The sequence below is a fragment of the Malaclemys terrapin genome, chromosome 10, assembly GCF_027887155.1.
Source record: "Malaclemys terrapin pileata isolate rMalTer1 chromosome 10, rMalTer1.hap1, whole genome shotgun sequence".
In the NCBI taxonomy this organism is placed as follows: domain Eukaryota; kingdom Metazoa; phylum Chordata; order Testudines; family Emydidae; genus Malaclemys; species Malaclemys terrapin.
Window position 1 is genome coordinate 42,446,141 of NC_071514.1, and position 18,899 is coordinate 42,465,039.

At 48.1% G+C, this 18,899-nt stretch overlaps 1 protein-coding gene across 1 annotated transcript in view; it reads left to right on the forward strand.

The window, feature by feature from the left end:
* The first annotated feature begins 16,182 nt into the window (after positions 1-16,182).
* LOC128844484 (maestro heat-like repeat-containing protein family member 1) overlaps positions 16,183-18,899 on the forward strand; it is a 35,500-nt gene continuing 32,783 nt past the window's right edge. The window contains exon 1 of the mRNA XM_054042248.1: positions 16,183-16,228. Coding sequence (XP_053898223.1) covers positions 16,183-16,228 — 46 coding nt within the window. The remainder of the gene's footprint in view (positions 16,229-18,899) is intronic.

The following is an 18,899-nucleotide window of genomic DNA, read 5'->3' on the forward strand; positions in this document are numbered from 1 at the left end:
GGTTGCGTCTACACAACCAAGCAGTGAGTATATGCATGTTGTTAGCTTAATGGCAAAGTGCTCCAAGGTTTAAGGGACACTGGTGCAGAGATTTCTATGGTCAGGAGAGACCTGATCCAGGAGAAGGATTTGTTACCAGGAAAAATGGCAGAATTAGAATTGGTGGGAGGTTACAAAGTCCTTGCACCTTTAGTTAAGATACACATGGAAACTGGTGATTTGCAGGCTGAACTGACTGTTGCAGCGGTGGCACTCAATTTTGCACCATTTCTACTGGGGAATGATTTTCCTGATGTGGCAGAATCTGTCCCAGGGTTTATTAGCAGCAAGAAGGAATCTTGTGCTGAAAGCCCCAGAGGGGAAGGTAAAGTCACAAGTGCTGCTGGGGAAATAAGAGAGTGTCTCTTTAATTCCTCGGTAGCAGCAGGGATGGTCGTAACCAGTTCCTGTAGTCCCTGGGCTCAAGGCAAGTCCCTGCGGGAAGGGCTGGATAAAGCCAGCTCCTGTCCTGTGATCATCTCCCAGGGGGAGGGGGATGTTCCACCTTGTAACAGGGAGGCCTTCCCAGCTGCTGACTGCCAGGAAGTTGCAGGTCAGCAGGGGACAGGTCCTGCCCTGGGGTGCACAGAGACACGTATCCCAGAGATGGAAGTTGGGGTCTGGTGACTGCTGCGGTGGGAACAGACCCCAAGGACTCTGTAGCTGGAAGCAAGCCCAGCCTGAGTGGAAGGGGGGGATTTTGCTGGCCAGGGAAGGGTCTGTCATAGCTGGTTGCTGTGAGACCACAGCTAGACCAGGGTCACCTTCCCATTTGGGGGACACAGGAGCGTCTGCCTCAGAAGGGAGCCCAGCGAGGGAAGTCCAGACAGAAGTTGAGGGGGGACAGGAAGGTCTCCCCACCTTTTGTAGAAAGGCATTCTCCCAGGAGGAGGGTGAAGGATCTGCATCTAAAACGCCAGATCCCTCACCTGTGAATCAGGTTTTAAAGGAAGACTGTGGGTCAAATCTCCTGAAGGGGAGAGTCCTCCCAGCTGACCTTTTGGGAACAATAAATGGGGTGAGCGAGGGGATCTTACCAATCAACGCACTCCATTAAAAGATGTGGTTCCTGCTACACTAGTAAGAGATAAAACTGTCTCTTCAAGGCAGAAGGAAGAAAAACTTTGCATTTGGGAAGCTTCACAAGTAGGTGGGGCCCAACACAAAATGATTCCAGAGGGAGGGGCTGAAGGTAGGCACAGTTGCAGTGCACTCTTTCCTTACCAAAACCTCAAACACATGCCTGAATTGAGAGCCTTCTCTAGAGAGGAAGGAGAATCTGTCTGCCCAATTACCATGGTACACAAAGGGATTGGGAAATGTAGTGGACACTGGGCAAGCCAGGCTATGTGAACAAAGTCTGTCCATCATAAGTTGGCTGTTAATCTTGTGTCTTTTGCTACTTCATCTCTGGGTCAAGACAAAGGAGTTAATACTAATGGTAAACCCTTTGAAGATGTGTGACATACCTGATTTGTGGAAAAAGCGTTTGTATATGTTAGGGATGGTGACAAGACAGTCTCACAAGCATGTTGCTTTTCAGCTTATACCCGTAAACAGGCTGGAAGCTTGGCACAGCAGCAAAAGCATAACAGGCTCACACTGCTGTGTGGAAGGGGAAACTGAGGCACACCACCTCATGGCATTGGTAGCTAAATGCCAAGACACCTACACTTTAACAGATATTGTTATCTGCACACTATTAGCAATACTACACCCCAACATGTTTCCAGGCACCTGGGGACCAGGAACCCCGAACCTTGCTAGGACACCTGTGAATGACATCATAGGCTTTAAAGATACTGCAAGGGGGGTGGCCAGAGACAAACAGGGATTTTACATGTTCTGCCTCCGTCATGGACAGTGTCCGAGACTCTGACAGTAAGTTCAGGAGGAGGGTGTGACGTTTCACTCCATATGTTTTATGGAAATATGCTAATGAGTGTAAATATAATGTAACTGTGCTTTATGCAAAAGGTCTCTTGTAAGGTATCATTACAAAGCTTATAATCTACTGAGTGTGTTCGTCCTATTTCTATGCATATATCATTCTTGTATCTGAAGCTAGAAATATGAAGAATTACTCTGAAGTCCTGTTGTAACTATGCAAAGTGTGGGCCATTAATGGTGGCTTGGAATCTTGATGGCTCCCATTAACTAGGACAATTGGTGGTGAATGGCTCTGTTTACTTTTAAGCCTTTCTGTGTACCAGGGTGCCAGCCAGTGGGTAATGAAGTCTCACAGGACATGTGAACATGTCACATGATACTGGAATCCATCTTAAACCTGGTGCTTTTCCATTTGGAAGGAAGGATGGGAACTCAGAGAGAGACAAAGGATTTCCGCCTTGTGCCAAAGATATAAAAGGGGGTGGAACAGAACAAAGGGGGCTGCCAATCATGAGAAATCCCCAAGTTACCACCTGAGCTGGAACTAACAAGGACTGTACCAGGGGAAGGATTGGGCCCAGACTAGGAAGGAGTCTAAACTGTGAAAGAAGCTTATTGGACCATCTCTAAGGGTGAGATTTACCTGTACTCAGTTTCTTAATGTACTAGGCTTAGACTTGCGTGTTTTGTCTTCAAATCACCAGGGCCTGATTAAATACATCCTAGAATACTTAAGGAGCTGACTGAGGAGATATCTGAGCCATTAGCAATTATCTTTGAAAATCATGGAAGACAGGAGACAAGACTGGAAAAGGGCAAATATAGTGCCCATCCATAAAAAGGGAAATAAGGACAACCCGGGGAATTACAGACCAGTTAGCTTAACTTCTGTACCTGGAAAGAGAATTGAGCAAATAATTAAGCAATTAATTTGCAAACACCTAGAGGATAATAAGGTGATAAATAACAGTCAGCATGGATTCGTCAAGAACAAATAATGTCAAACCAACCTGATAGCTTTCTTTGACAGGGTAACCAGCCTTGTGGATAGCAGGGAAGTGGTAGATGTGGTATATCTTGACTTTAGTAAGGCTTTTGATATTGTCTCACAAGACCTTCTCATAAACAAACTAGGGAACTACAACCTAGATGGAGCTTGTGATGGGTTCAGTCACAGAGACCCCCTTGGGACTGTCACCTGACGTGCTGGAATTACCTCTTTGCCCATTTTCCACTGCTAGCTTGAGATTCCAGAACCCTGCCTTGTTGAACCAGACACGCTAGTCTGCTGCAACCCAGACCCAGGTCTGGTCCATGCCCCCAAATCTGCAGACTTTAACCAAAAACTGCTCAGCAAGTCACTTATCTCCAGCACTCAGACACCAGTTCCCAAGGGGATCCAAACCCCAAATAAATCCGTTTTGATTTTATAATCTTCACCAACTCACTAATGAAATATTTTTAAAGCAAATTTTAATTTAAGGTCCTGTAGACTAACATGGTCTGAGTAAATAATGTTTTCACCCTTCAGCTCATAGAGAGCCGAGAAGTAATGCACAACTATTTTTGTCAGTAAATTCAGAAACAGACAATATATACCTGGGCGTTGGCAAATGCCTGTTAAATGGCTTCATTACCACTTGAGTGGCTCTTTAACAATTTCAATGTTGTGCTAATAGGTCTGGCAGGCTGGAAGGGTTTTTCACTTTTAAGTTACTAGATCCCCTCCAGAGTAAGAGTCACCAGGCTGCAGCAGCCTGCTGTGGGAGCCTGCAGGAAGGGTCAGAATGGGGATAGGGAAGCCGGGACGTGGACACTAAAACCCAGTGTGTCCCAAATTTTCAGGTGCCTAAGGACGGCCCTGACTGGATTCACGGCTTATTACAACAACCTATAACCCACTAACAACCCCCCATCTGTCCCCCCCCTTTACTTTCCTCCCTTTGACTGGAGGGTTGTTAATGGGTCACTTCACCTTGAATGTCCCTTGAAATATGTATGAACTACTTATCCTAAACAATCTGTTCCACCCTGTATTTAGCTGTGACACTCTAAATACGTTTCCCAGACATGAGGATGAGCTCTGTGTAGCCCAAAAGCTAGTCTCTCTCACCAACCGAAGTTGGTCCAATAAAAGATATAACCTGTATGCAAGGGGCAGGCAGTGGCGAACCAAGCCTGATGCTTCATTCTGCACAGGGGCGGCTCTAGGCACCAGCAAAGCAAGCACATGCTTGGGGCAGGCCATTTGCAGGGACGGCAGGAATCCAACATGGGAGCTGAGAACCAACAGGGGGCCCTGGGAGCTGTAGTTCCTTGGTTAGCTCCCTGCCTATAAAGCCAGCCCTGGAGCAGGGAAAGAACTACATTTCCCAGCATTCCCTTGGCCACTACCAACAGGAAAGAGGGGGAGGGAGTGAGGAACCTGAGACCTCATGCTGCAGCCTGCTGTGAATGGAGAGCTGCACTGGGAAGGGTAGGGATACCATATTTTAACATTCAAAAAATAGGACACTCCATGGGGAGGAAGGGTAGCCCCACCCTGCCACCATCCACTCCCTCCGACTGCCCCCCATAGAAACCCCAACCCGTCCAACCTCCCTGCTCACCCCTCCTGGGACCCCTGCCCCAACTGCCCCCCAGGACCCCACCCCCATCTAAGCCGCACTGGTCCTTGTCCCCTGATTGCCCCCTCCAAGGACCCCACCTCCTATCTAAGCCTCCCTTCTCCTTGTCCCCAACTGTCCCCTCCTGAGACCCCCCCACAACTTCCCCCCTAGGACCTCACCCCCTACCTGTCCCCTGACAAACCCCTGGGACTCCCATGCCTATCCAACTGCTGCCTGTCCCATGACTGTCCCCCCGAACTCCTGACCCATCTAACCCCCCTTCTACCTGCCCCTGACTGCCCCCCCTGAACCTCTGCCCCATCCAACCCCCCCTGCTCTCTGTCCCTTGACTGCCCCCCCGAACCCCCTACCCCTTCTCCAACCCCCCAGCCCCCTTACCGTGCCACTCAGACCAGCGTGTCTGGCTTCTCGCAGTGCCAGACACGCTGCTGCATACATGCTGCCGTGCTCCCCTGCGGAGCCACAGCCGCGCACCTGCCTTCCAGATTTGAACACCTCAAAATTAAGGAGCGCTCAAGCTCAGTTTGGGTGGCTGTTACTTCATTTCTCCCAAATCAAATATACTGATCCAGTGTAACTTGCTGTAGAAAAAGTAGGATAAAATTGAGCAAGAAATGCTTTCCAGTGGTTATTAGGACTGGAATTGTTATTTTCAACTGCCATTGCCTTTTTTTTGTTTGTTTGTTTAAAAGGAAGCCAGTGATATTGCATTGGCAAATTCCCCATAGAAAGAAAGAGTGGAAGAAAAGAATAATAAAGGCACCTCAACTTTTCCTCATTTATGTAGGACAGTCTTATAATATGCATCCAGATATCCTCCAATCACACAAGCTGAAAATTGTTCCACTTTACTGCAGTTCTGTAACCATATGGGAACGAATCCTGTCTGTGTTCTGTGCACACCTAAAATTCCTGCTGAATGACCTGCCCTGGGAGCGAGTTACCAGTGACCCAGGGCTGCGGCAGAAGGAGGGTGCAGGTGTGGGGGGGGAGAGCCCAGGGCTGGGGCGGCAGGAGGTGTGTGTGTGGGGCAATGGTGGGGGGGTAGGGGGGAGCCCAGAGCTGGGGCGGCAGGGTATGTGTGTGTGTGGGGGGGAGAGCCCAGGGCTGGGGCGGCAGGGGGGTGTGGGTGGTAGGGGAGAGCCCAGGGCTGGGGTAGCAGGGGGGTGCGGCAAGGAGCCCAGGGCCGGGATGGGGGCCAGCCAAAATTTTTTTTGCTTGGGGCGGCAAAAAACCTAGAGCCAGCCCTATCCTTTAGCACCCTCGGATGCAGCGCATGTGGCCCCATGGACTTGTGCTCGTCCAGCTTTTCTAAATAGTCCCGAACCACTTCTTTCTCCACAGAGGGCTGGTCACCTCCTCCCCATGCTGTGCTGCACAGTGCAGTAGTCTGGGAGCTGACCTTCTTCATGAAGACAGAGGCAAAAAAAGCACTGAGTACATTAGCTTTTTCCACATCCTCTGTCACTAGGTTGCCTCCCTCATTCAGTAAGGGGCCCACACTTTCCTTGACTTTCTTCTTGTTGCTAACATACCTGAAGAAACCCTTCTTGTTACTCTTAACATCTCTTGCTAGCTGCAACTCCAAGTGTTCTGATTTCACTCCTGCATGCCTGAGGCCTGGTCTACACTAGGAGGTTATGTTGAATTTAGCAGTGTTAAATCAAATTAACCCTGCACCCGTCCACACAACAAAGCTATTTAGTTCGACATAGAGGTCTCTTTAATTCGATTTCTGTACTCCTCCCCGACGAGGGGAATAGCGCTAAATTCGACATGGCCATGTCGAATTAGGGTAGGTGTGGATGGAATTCGATGGTAATAGCTCCGGGAGCTATCCCACACTGCACCACTCTGTTGACGCTCTGGACAGCAGTCCGAACTCGGATGCTCTGACCAGCCACACAGAAAAAGCCCCGAGAAAATTTGAATTCCTTTTCCTGTCTGGCCAGTTTGAATCTTATTTCCTGTTTGGACATTGTGGCGAGCTCAGCAGCACTGGCAACGATGCAGAGTTCTCCAGCAGAGGTGACCATGCAATCGCTGAATAGAAAGAGGGCCCCAGCATGGACTGATCGGGAAGTCTTGGATCTGATCGCTGTGTGGGGCGATGAGTCCGTGCTTTCGGAGCAGCGATCGAAAAAATGGAATGCGAAGATCTACGAGAAGATCTCCAAAGCCATGATGGAGAGGGGATACAGCCGGGATTCAACGCAGTGCCGCGTGAAAATCAAGGAGCTGAGACAAGGGTACCAGAAGACCAAAGAGTCAAATGGACGCTCCGGATCCCAGCTCCAGACATGCCGTTTCTACGAGGCGCTGCATTCCATTCTTAGGTGCGGCTGCCACCACTACCCCACCACTGACCGTGGACTCTGAGGATGGGATATTGTCGACGGCCGCTTCCTTGGAGATGTTAGCGGACGGGGAAGATGAGGAAGGAGATGAGGAGGACGAGGCAGTCGACAGCGCTTACAATGCTGATTTCCCCGACAGCCAGGATCTCTTCATCACCCTCACGGAGATCCCCTACCAACCCTCCCCAGGCGTTAAGCCGGACCCTGAATCAGGGGAAGGATCAGTCGGTAAGTGTTTTAAACATGTAAACATTTATTTTGAACAGAACAGGAATATTAACAATGGGTTTTTCATGATTAGTTTGCCCTAGGTGCTCTACTTTTTAGTCCTTGCCAGTGCAGCTACTGGAAAATAAGATCTATATGTCCGGGGATAGAGCTGAAATCCTCATGGGACATCTCCATGAAGCTCTCCTGGAGTTAATTGGAAAGCCTTTGCATGAGGTTCCTGGGGAGAGCAGCCTTATTGCGTCCTCCGTGGTAGGAAACTTTTCCGCGCCGGGCTAGCAGCAAGTATTCTGGGATCATTGCCTCACACAGCATGGCCGCAGATGGCCCTGGTTTTTGCTGGCATTCACGCAGCATGCGGTCTTTCTCTGTGTCAGAAATCCTCATCAGAGTTATGTCGCTCATGGTGACCTGCTTTGAATTAGGGGAATGTTAATATTGGGACTGCTTGCCTGTTCCTTTACATTACTGTAACCAGTGGTTTACAGCCACGCGGTGGAGGCGGGAGAGGGGCAGCATACAGGGATCTTTCCTGGGGACAGCCGCGAGGGGGTGGGACAGGGGCAGAGTTCATGCTTGCCGGATTGCTGGCAGCAGGAACCGGCCAACGCTAGGAGCATTGCTTTGAACGTGAAAGGAGAGCACTGCTATAAATTACGTTTTAAGCAGCCAAAAGTCTACGGCTTACCATGTCAGCCTGCTACCCGAATTCCGCTGTCTGATCTCCACTGCAAGACCCCAGGCACTGAATGTGAAGGCCGAAAATTCGACCTTGTCCTGAGTGCACATGTGATAGGTGCTGTGCATGGTCTTCTTCACAGAGAAAGACTATGTTCATTGTTCACAAAAATGTATCTTTGTGAGGAATTCACCCCCTTTTTCCCATCCCACAGCTGCGAATGTCTCCCGACCTACCCCGGCATCCCCCTCCCAGAGGCTGGCGCAGATTAGGCGGAGAAAGAAAAGGACACGGGACGAGATGTTCTCCGAATTTATGGGCTGCTCCCGAGCCGATGCGGCCCAGCAGACCCAGTGGAGGGAGAACATGTCGCAATACCAGCAATGACACAGCGAACGGGAGGAGAGGTGGCGGCAGGAAGACCAGCAGGCGACTCAAACGCTGCTTGCACTTATGAGGGAGCAAACGGACACGCTCCGGCGCCTTGTGGATGTTCTGCAGGACCGGAGGCAGGAGGACAGAGCCCCGCTGCAGTCTATCTCTAACCGCACCCCGCCCCCCCGCCACAAAGTCCCATCTCCCCCCTCACCCAAAGTCCCAAGAAGGAGGGGCGGCAGGGGCCATGAAAACTGTCACTGCAACCCTGCAGACTGCTCAAGTACCAGAAGGCTCTCGTTCCCAAAAATTTGATAAGTCCTTTCCTTCCTGCCTCACCCAAGCCCCCGTCCCAGTTTCATCCCTAACTGTGTAGTTGCTAATAAAAAATATGTTTCTGTTAATTACTGTTTCCATCATGTTCTTTTAGAGGAGAGTGTGTTTGAAGTGGGGAAAGGGGGTTGGTAATTGGAGAGGACAGTCACCTTTACCAGGGTACAGACACGGGGGCAGGTTCAGCAAAGGTCACACACACATTGCAGTCACTAGGAACCCTGGTCAGTCTGGGAGGTGGTTTTCATGTTCTGGGGGTGGGGGGGGGAGGGCTATGTGACTTTGTGGCGGGGGAGGGCGGTTAGAGATCTTATACAGCGGTCCTTAGCCTGGATCACAGAGCCTCGCAGCAGGGGATCTGTAACCATCCTCCCCCGCCACAAAGTCACATAGCCCCCACACACAGAGTCCCGAAAAGGAGGGGTGACAGGCTCCGTTGAAACAACCAGTCCACCACTACGGACCACTCTAGGAGCAGGAGCCTGTCATTACACGAGTTTAGAAGCGTTCTTTCCATCACTACGCCCACTCCCCACCACAGTCTGCGTCCCAGTTTCAACAATTTACCATGAAATCGGTAATAAAGAGAACGGTGTTAATTAACAAAGTTCCATTTATTTTATTTTTAAACGTGTGTTGGAAGGGGGGAACAGGGTGAATGGGGTATATAACTGCAGAGGATAGTCAACATTAAGTGGGTAAAGAAACAGGGGCAGGTTCAGCTTCTCTTTAAACAAACTTAATAGTCACAGGTTACCCTGCTCACTGAGGAACCTAGCTTTCAAAGCCTCCAGGATGCACAGCGCGTCCCGCTGGGCTCTTCTGATCGCACGGCTGTCTGGCTGGGCGTAATCAGCAGCCAGGCTATTTGCCTCAACCTCCCACCCCGCCATAAAGGTCTCCCCCTTGCTCTCACAGAGATTGTGGAGCACATAGCAAGCTGCAATAACAATGGGGATATTGGTTTTGGTGAGATCAGAACGAGTCAGTAAGCTTCTCCATCTCCCCTTGAGACGTCCAAAAGCACACTCCACCACCATTCTGCACTTGCTCAGGCGGTAGTTGAAGAGTTCTTTTTCAGTGTCCGGGGCACCTGTATAGGGTGCCTTCCTGCAGCCATCTAAACAGACCAGAGTTCCTGAAAACACGAGCGCCATGAACCTTGCCCGGCCATCCGAGGTTGATGTTTGTAAAACGTCCCCTATGGTCCACCAGTGCTTGCAGCAACATTGAAAAGTAGCCCTTTCTGTTAATGTACTGGCTGGCCTGGTGGTCCAGTGCCAGGACAGGGATGTGAGTTCCATCTATAGCCCCACCGCAGTTTGGGAATCCCATCGCGGCAAAGCCATCTATGATGACCTGCACGTTTCCCAGGGTCACTACCTTTGACAGCAGTAGTTCAACGATTGCGTTGGCTACTTGCATCACAGCAACCCCCACGGTAGATTTGCCCACGCCAAAGTGGTTCGCGACTGACCGGTAGCTGTCTGGCGTTGCAAGCTTCCAGAGGGCTATGGCCACTTGCTTCTGGACAGTCAGGGATGCTCGCATCCGGGTGCAGGGGACAGCAACTCACAAAGTTCCAGGAAAGTTCCCTTACACATCCGAAAGTTTCGCAGCCACTGTGATTCATCCCAGACCTGCAGCACTATGCGGTCCCACCAGTCCGTGCTTGTTTCCCGGGCCCAGAATCGCCGTTCCACAGCATCAACATGACCCATTGCCACCATGATGTTCACAGCGCGGGGTGCCATGCTTTGTGAGAGGTCTGTGCCCCTCTCAGACTTAATGTCCGCACCGCGCTGCCATAGCCTCCTTGCCCGATTTCTCAGCATCTGACTCTGAAAAAGGTGGATGATAAGGTGCGAGGTGTTGACAACGGCCATAACTGCAGCGATGGTCACAGCGGGCTCCATGCTCGCAGTGCTGTGGCGTCCGCACTGTCACTCACCGGAAAAGTGTGTGAAGTGATTGCCCGCCGGCGCTTTCAGGGAGGGAGGGCGGGAGTGACGGTGGAATGACGACAGTTACCCAAAACCACCCTCGACACATTTTTTGCCCCAGCAGGCATTGGAGGCTCGACCCAGAATTCCAATGGGCAGCGGGGACTGCGGGAACTGTGGGATAGCTGCCCACAGTGCACCGCTTCCAATGTCGACGCTTGCCCCATTAGTGTGGACTCACAAAGTCGAATTACTGTCCTTAGTGTGGATACACACGTTCGACTTTGTAATATCGGTTCCACAAATTCGATTTAAGTAAAATCGAACTACTCTCATAGTGTAGACATACCCTGAGCAATATTTTTATACTCCTTCCTGGTCATTTGTCCAATCTTCCACTTCTTGTAAGCTTCTTTTTTGTGTTTAAGATCAGCAAAGATTTCACTTTTATTTACTATTCTTTCTACACATCGGGATGGTTTGTTCCTGCAACCTCAGTAAGGATGCTTTAAAATACAGCCAGCTCTCCTGGACTCCTTTCCCCCTCATGTTATTCTCCCAGGGGATCCTGCTCATCAGTTCCCTGAGGGAGGCAAAGTCTGCTTTTCTGAAGTCTAGGGTCTGTATTCTGCTGCTCTCCTTTCTTCCTTGTGTCAGGATTCTGAACTCGACCATCTCATGGTTACTGCCTCCCAGGTTCCCATCCACTTTTGCTTCCCTACTAATTCTTCCCGGTTTGTGAACAGCAGGTCAAGAAGAGCTCTGCCCCTAGTTGGTTCCTCCAGCACTTGCACCAGAAAATTCTCCCCTACACTTTCCAAAAACGTCCTGGATTGTCTGTGCACCGCTGTATTGCTCTCCCAGCAGATATCAGGGTGATTGACGTCTCCCATGAGAACCAGGGCCTGCGATCCAGCAACTTCTGTTAGTTGCCGGAAGAAAGCCTCGTCCACCTCATCCCCCTGGTCTGCTGGTCTATAGCAGACTTCCACCACGACATCACCCTTGTTGCTCACACTTCTCAACTTAATCCAGAGACTCTCAGGTTTTTCTGCAGTTTCATACCGGAATTCTGAGCAGTCATACTGCTCTCTTACTTACAATGCAACTCCCCACCCTTTTCTGCCCTGCCTGTCCTTCCTGAACAGTCCTTCCTTTACCATGTCTCTACAATTCCCCTCATCCTCTCCAGCCCACCTGCTCCAGGCCTTGATCACCCATCCCATTAACTCTGCCCTCCCCCCACATCTCCTCTCATTCCCCTTCAGAGCCCGCTGTAAAATCATCTAACCCATCAGACCAGCCTATTCTGATCCCTCCCCTGGCTCCCTCGCAGGTCCTATGCTAGAGCTAGCAAATTCCCCAAAAATGCATCTCTCAGGGCCATCCAAACCAGGTGCGAATTCAGCAAATCCTTTCAGCCACACACAAAAAGGGAATGTTTTGTTTTAAAAGTCAAACCAGTCTGTTTGGACCATTCCACAGCAAAATGTTGTCACTTTTCATTTTGAAATTGAGGCAACTTTAAAAAAAGTGGGGGGAGGGTTGAAAAACACCCACAAACAACCTGAAACGAAAAACCAAAACAATTTTGTTTCAGGCCAAACCGAACCAATATATATATATATTTTTTTATTTCTCCAACTGGCCCCCAAACTGAAAAGTGACTGATTTGCTCAGCTCCATTCAACACCCAAGTGCGGCTCCTTGTTGAGTCTTTGCAAACTTCTTCCCCACCTAGCTCTCCGGGCTCATTCCCCCGCCACTCTCCCAGCCATTCCCTTTGTGTCCTTCCCTGGCTCTCCCTTGCCAACCCCCTGCCATCCTGCTCCTCAGGCTCCCTTTCTCCTGCCCCAAACTTCCCTCTCTTCCTTCAAGTTCCTGCGTAAACAAGATCCTGCTCAGGAGAATGGGAAATCAAATAAACCAAGCAAGAGATTCGCTGCTCTTTGGGGTCAGGCCTGTGCCCTCCCCGGTGTTGTACAGCCCCCAGCATGCTGTTGGGACTCAATAAATACCCACGGGTCCTGCGCTCTGACTGCCTTTGATTGCAGACTTTAGGAATGGGATTTAGTGTCTGTGTGTATCCTAGGAAAGAATCTTCTCAGCCCTTTTATTCTCTCAGCCCAGGGCACCGATGCAGCTGTGGCTGGACTAACAATTGGAGCGCCTCACGCTGAGACGGACGGCCAGTCCAATCTCATGCTTCAGGGATTCCATGGTCACTGAGGGGTGAGGAAGGAATTTTTTACCCATATGTCAGAGAATAGCAAAGCTGGCCAGGTGCATTGTGGGGATTTCACCTTCCCCTTTGCTGCTGCAAGAGGCAAGATACTGGAGTGGACTGACACAGAATGATTTTGCACCTTGTGGTCGAATCTCCTTTTCTCATGACACATTATACAAACAGGGTTTGTGGGGAGGCCCCGGGGCTCCCTTGGATTAAAATTCTCAACAAAAGCCAAGAGCAATCCTCCCTTAATCCAATCTGGGGGATGCAAACCCCAAGGACCCTAGCCAGACAGCCCCAGCCCACCTTGCCTCTGTGATGTCAGCAGTGGCCCTGTGACACGAAGGGGGCAGGCAGCCTGTGGCTCAGTGTGCTCTGGGAGCTGGAGGAGGGAGCACACGGCTGTCTGGGCTCTGCTTTTCAGACAGTTGGGAGCGTTTTTTGGAGCGCATAGCACCTGTTTACACAGAACTCGTGGAGGAATCCACATCCTCACTGTCATCTGTGATTATATGTGAGACATCAAAATTCTTCTGTGGCTCGACCATCCCAGCACAGGGGTGAGGGACCTTTCCAAGTGTATCCTCAGGGTTAGGAAAAAGAAGTACGAAATTATACCAAGCTCTGAGAATCAGCCTTTCTTTAGGTAAATATCTAAAAAGCAAAAATGGAAAACAAGTTTAAAATCACTGATTTAAATCAAGATTTCCTGTGCTTGCTGATTTAAATCACAATGAAAATCATTGATTTGACTCGCTCTGATTTAAACCAGTCCATACTGCTGTGAACTTGGTGTGGGGTGGAAAGGGGTAATTTTAAATTGTGTTGGATGTCAAGTAATTTTATCCCAAAACTTAGTACAAATATTTAGTTTAGAGAAACAAGAAATGCTAGGCTAGTTCTTACTCTCTCTTTTTCTGACAATTCAGGGTGTGACTCCACTATTTTAGTCACAGGGGCTCTTTTACATACCTTAGAGGACACCGTGATTAAAGCCAAGCAAAATAATCACTGTTATTAACCATGGCTATTTAAAGAAAAGAAAACACTAAACAAAACAACAAAAGACAGAACACAAATGATAAAAGGCTGATTTCTGTCCAGTCTCATCTGTATGCTTCTCTCTGGAGAGCTTTTAACAGATTACACCTTTGTGAGCAGGCTTGCCTTTGATGGGGTACTTTTCTTTTGGTAAATTGAAACCTGGTCTTATTTCCCAAAATTATTGTGAGTCATAAATACTAAGACTGTTTATGGATGGGCAACATAATTTTAAGAGCAGGCGGATCCTATTAATAACTAGACTGTTTATATAGATGGGCAAAGTAAGCAATTTTAACTCAATCCTCTGAAATAGAAGAAAGTAGTTAAATTACTTAGTTAGAAGAAACCATTTAAGGAGCTGTCTTGACACTGGCCAATTAACAAAATATTTAGAATCTTAAATTCAGTTAAATCCCACTATTTCTCCGTTTCCCAATGATTAGCCCTTGTCTCTTTCCCAAATGCATGGTCTAAGCATTTAGTGGTTAACAGGAGAAACCGTTAACATCTTAAATTACAACAGCATTTCCATATCACAACAAAACAGTTGCAAGAGTTTATAACTCTAATCCCTTGGCAGGGTTTTAGTTAACTTCTCTTACCAGCACATGCTGAAGTTTTGGGAAGGTTTTCTTGGGCTGGTTTCTTCCCGAGTCTTCTCTCTTCTGTCTGTGTCAGCTTGCTTGTAGAGAGGGAGAGGATGAGTTGAGTTTGAGCAGGGTAGCAGAGCGTGTGCAGGGTGCTCACTTAGAGTTTTTATACTCGTCTCTTTCCTATTTCTGTGCAATTTTAGAAAAACACACCTCTCTCGCCCTTTCATTGACTCCGTACATTCATGGAGCCCCTTCATCTTATGGACAGGTAGTTTGTTAATGTGTATATGTGTTAGGGTTGTACGTCTTTCTTGACAGTTATATTTCCTTTGTTTTTGTTGGAGAGATTCTCAGAACATCTTCAAATTTAGTCTTTTAACTCTTAACGTATTCAGTTCATTTTCTGAGGTATTTCCTCAGTTTCATTAGGGTTCAACAGGAAATGAAATTCTGTTTTTAAAAAGTCCAAACCTGTGGTTTATGTACAGGTTTTTAGTTCTCGAAGCAGTCTTTTAAAATTAAATCATTCTTAACGAGTCTTTAGCTTAAATACGATTGAAGAAGTTGTTGATTCTCTAGAACAATTGTTGATGATGATTCTTCTTATCTTTCTGAGTTGGGGAAGGAGTGGCTAGAGCTCTGCCAGTAACTAATTACTTCCCCATTAATATAATAAATAGTCTAAACTTAAATGTCTTCTTATAATCAGCTGAGCAAGGTCATTAGATTTCATGTTAGTACATAATGCATTTTACCACATGTAGTAATGTATTAGAAAACCAATTAGATACTTTGCATTCAGTTAAAATACTTTGCAAATATGCAAATATGCAAATATGCCCTCCAAAACAGTTTGCCATTTCAATATTTTAGAAATCAACTAAGGTTTTCTACAAAACTTTTTCTCAACTACACGCATTCTTCTCTAAAGTTTTAAGGACACAAGCCGAAGGTTTTCTTGCAAAGAGGGGCTGGTAGAGCCCACTTTACAGCCTAGATTTATTGTTCTAACACATCCCTACATTCATTTTGGAATATCCAACATAAATAACATCCTCACCTTCTCCTACAGGGCCAGATCTTTCCTAAAACATTTCTCTTTATAACATTTCTTTTATTGAGATAAAGGATTAGATCTATAATAAACTGGCAGCTTATAGAAGAGGGAAGTGTTCTGCTGTGGATAAAACACTCTTTTGGTTGGTTTGACTCTTGACCCAAGCGGTTTGTTATAGCAATTAAACTTCTCTTAAATATTTTGTGCAAAGCACAAATGCCAATAATCAACACATATTTTAAACATAGCACAAAAAGAAACTAGTATAAAAGTTAAAGCAGATTAAAATGAGCACAGCTGCCTTTTAAAGTTTGTACAGACACTCTTGGGGGACATACACAGTTTTGTGGTCAAGGAGATGTTATTTTCCGGACATTTGCATGTTTCTGGATGACAGAAAGCTGAAGACTTCTGCAATGTCTTTGATTAGCGTGAACATTTTATAACCTAGCTAACTAAAACTGGGCTACTGTTCTATTTTCAAGCCTCCTGGTGACAATATACTTATAGCTATGTTTGAATGTTCAGTAAAGGCACAAACATGTTTGTAATAACCTAACATTCTAAAAAGAAGTGATAATAATGCTATTCATAAAATTTTACATCAATATTGAGGTCTCACCACCTCATAGCGGTCTTGTCTCTCCAGCCAGGCAGGCAGCAAAAAAACTACGCCTGGGTCCCTTTGGCCCACCTAGAACCGTGTGTGAGTATGGTGGGGTCTGTGTCATGGGAAGGAAGCCCCAGGGACTCATTCATGTTGGTTCTTGTCTTAGGAGCCGATATGGATCTTTACGGCCACCTCCGCCGACTGCTGGTCCAGTCTGGAGGTGAGTAGGAATTCTCCCCAGAAATGGACCCTCCTCTCCCCGCATTGCGGTCCTGTCCAGAGCTACCTGCAGGGGACCACTGGGAATCTGCATGGAATCTCCATGTGCTTGGGGAGTCAGGGTCTCCTGATGGAGGAGGTTTGTTTTCTCCAAGGTTCCTTGCAGCATTTTAGCTTTATTTAAACCCCCAGACATTTCTAGCCCTTCTGGACTGGCAGGGAATTCTCTGGTGGGACCCCAATGCAGCACTGCCATCCCGGCCTTGTCTGCACTCTCCTTGTCTCCTGAGGGAGATCTGTTATTAACTAGAGAAGCGGGGACAAGCAGAGCTGGGGAAGTCCTGGCCTCTTGGGCTAAAATCTCTAATGGAATCCTGCTGGTTAGGGAAAAATTGGGGGCAGATTCTCCTCAAATTTCCCCCTGGCCCCTATTGCCCCTCCCCATGTTATCTCAGCTCCCTACCTGTGGGGTGAGGTGTTTGTCAAATGCCTTGGCGATGGGTGTGCCATATAAATGCTCTGGGCTGTGACTGGTGGAAGTCCCTCTCCAGAGGTGCCCTGCAGTGTGATTAGTTCCCCACACAAATGTATTGTCTACCTCACCCCCCTGGGATTTCTATCAGTGACCAGGAAAGGAGGAAATGACCCCTACCCCTTTGCACTTATCCACAGCCACAGACCAGGGAAAGGAGGATACAGCAGCAACTGGGTGTTGCAGCCCTTCCCTGTCTGGGCCTGCTTCAGGTAAGTAGGAAACAGGGGTACCGACTGCTCAGATTCACCCCTTTTCCTGCGTAACCTTCTGGAACCTTCATGTTGAAATGTTTCCAATTCATAGTAAGTTGTTACAGATAAGGCTGCAACAAAACCCAGGTTCAAGCCACTAGGTCAGTTACAGAAAATGTATTTAGGCGACACTATGAATGATAAAACCAAACTTCATTCCAAAATAAAACAATTAGTTAAGCAAACAGGTGCGCAATTACCACCTACACTGTCAACACTAACTGTTGTATTGTGGATCAATGCGGGATCAGTCCACTGACAACAGCGTGAAGTACAGCCTTAGAACCCTGGGACATAACGGTACCGTTGGGGCATTAATTGGAGCGCTCACCGAATTAACAAAACAACTCCCAGGAGAAGCCATTCTCATAGTATTGAACGTGCAACTGCCCCTTACACTAATTATATTTCCATCGCCTCCTTATTGACTCTTTCCATTCCACGTGGTGTACATTAACATCTGCACCAATCTCCTTCCCATACTATTAGTATAGATAACATTTTAATAAAACAGTCACAATTCTCAAAAACACTCATTAAAAGCCCTGCTTAAGCCAGTTATAACCAAAACCTAACAGTAGCATAATCCCGGGCCATGTCCTTGCTAACTCTTACTTTCCCATAACAGGATCTCCAACTTATGGCTAACTTTCCTCACACTAACAACTTCAGTTTTCTAAACTCTTCTACACTTAAGCTAACTTAGGCCCCAGACCTATTTTCTACTTATTTCTTAACCTAAACCATCCCATAGGTAGGCCAAATTCACAGCCATGAAAAAGTCATGGACCATGAAATCAGACCTCCCCCATGAAATCTAGCTATTGGGGAAGGGCAGGCTACTGCCATGCCCCTGACTCCAGCTGCTAGTCCCCTCTGGGCTGGGGAGGGAGGGAACTGGCACTTCCCCTGCACAGCCGCCCTCGCCGGGGAGATCAGACCCCCCCTCCAGGTACATACCCCGGTTGCTCGGAAGGCAGCGCAGAAGTGAGAGTTGCAATCCCACAACCCCCCTATAACAGTTTTGCGACTCCTCCGCAACTCCCTTTTGGGGCAGAACCCCCACTACAACATTGTGACATTTCAGATGTAAACATCTGAAAACCTGAAATTGGGTTTCAAATCCTATGGCCACGAAATTGATCAGAATGGACCGTAAATTTGGTAGGGCGCTACCTATAGACTATACCTGCCCTTTGCCAACTCCCTCCAGTGGGTCGGCCCCCTCCTTCCCATTACTGAGGTTCTGCTTGTGCCTGGCATTCGACTTTTCCAGAGGCCTTGTGGTCTGCACTGCCTGAATGAGGAGGGCTCTTGGAGTCTCCATCTCCCTGCGGTTCTCCCTCCCCAAGCACTGCACGCACTAGATTTCTAAATCCTCCAAGCTGTGTTTGCTGCAAACTAGTCCCCACCCCCTGCACTGCTGAGACCCCATTGTGTACTGTGTGGGAGGCGGGGGCTGTGATTGTTGGCCCCAACCTGTGACAGTGAGAAGGAGAGCTGGGGTGGCTTTGCCTCTGTTTAGAGAATCGCTCCTTTCTGGGTCACACAGGTGTTCTCTGTAACTGAGAAAATTCTTTGGTGACCTAGGTGTGACTGTATTTGTTACTCAGTGAAATCAGGTTCATTGAAGTGTCACAAGAGGACTGGAACCTGCTGCTTTGGGTACAGAAAACTCCCTTCCCCTCAGCACTATCATTCACATCATTCCCCTGGCGGTTCAACCAGAGACCTTTAATGGAGAAATTTAACCCTTCTCTTCTATTGACAGACACAGCAGTGCAGGAGACTGCAGTGTCAGCCAGAGATGGCAACCCACCTGTCACAGAGTCTCCTGGTCCAGGTAGGCAGACAGCGGCATGATACACATCCGGAATTCCTTTCCA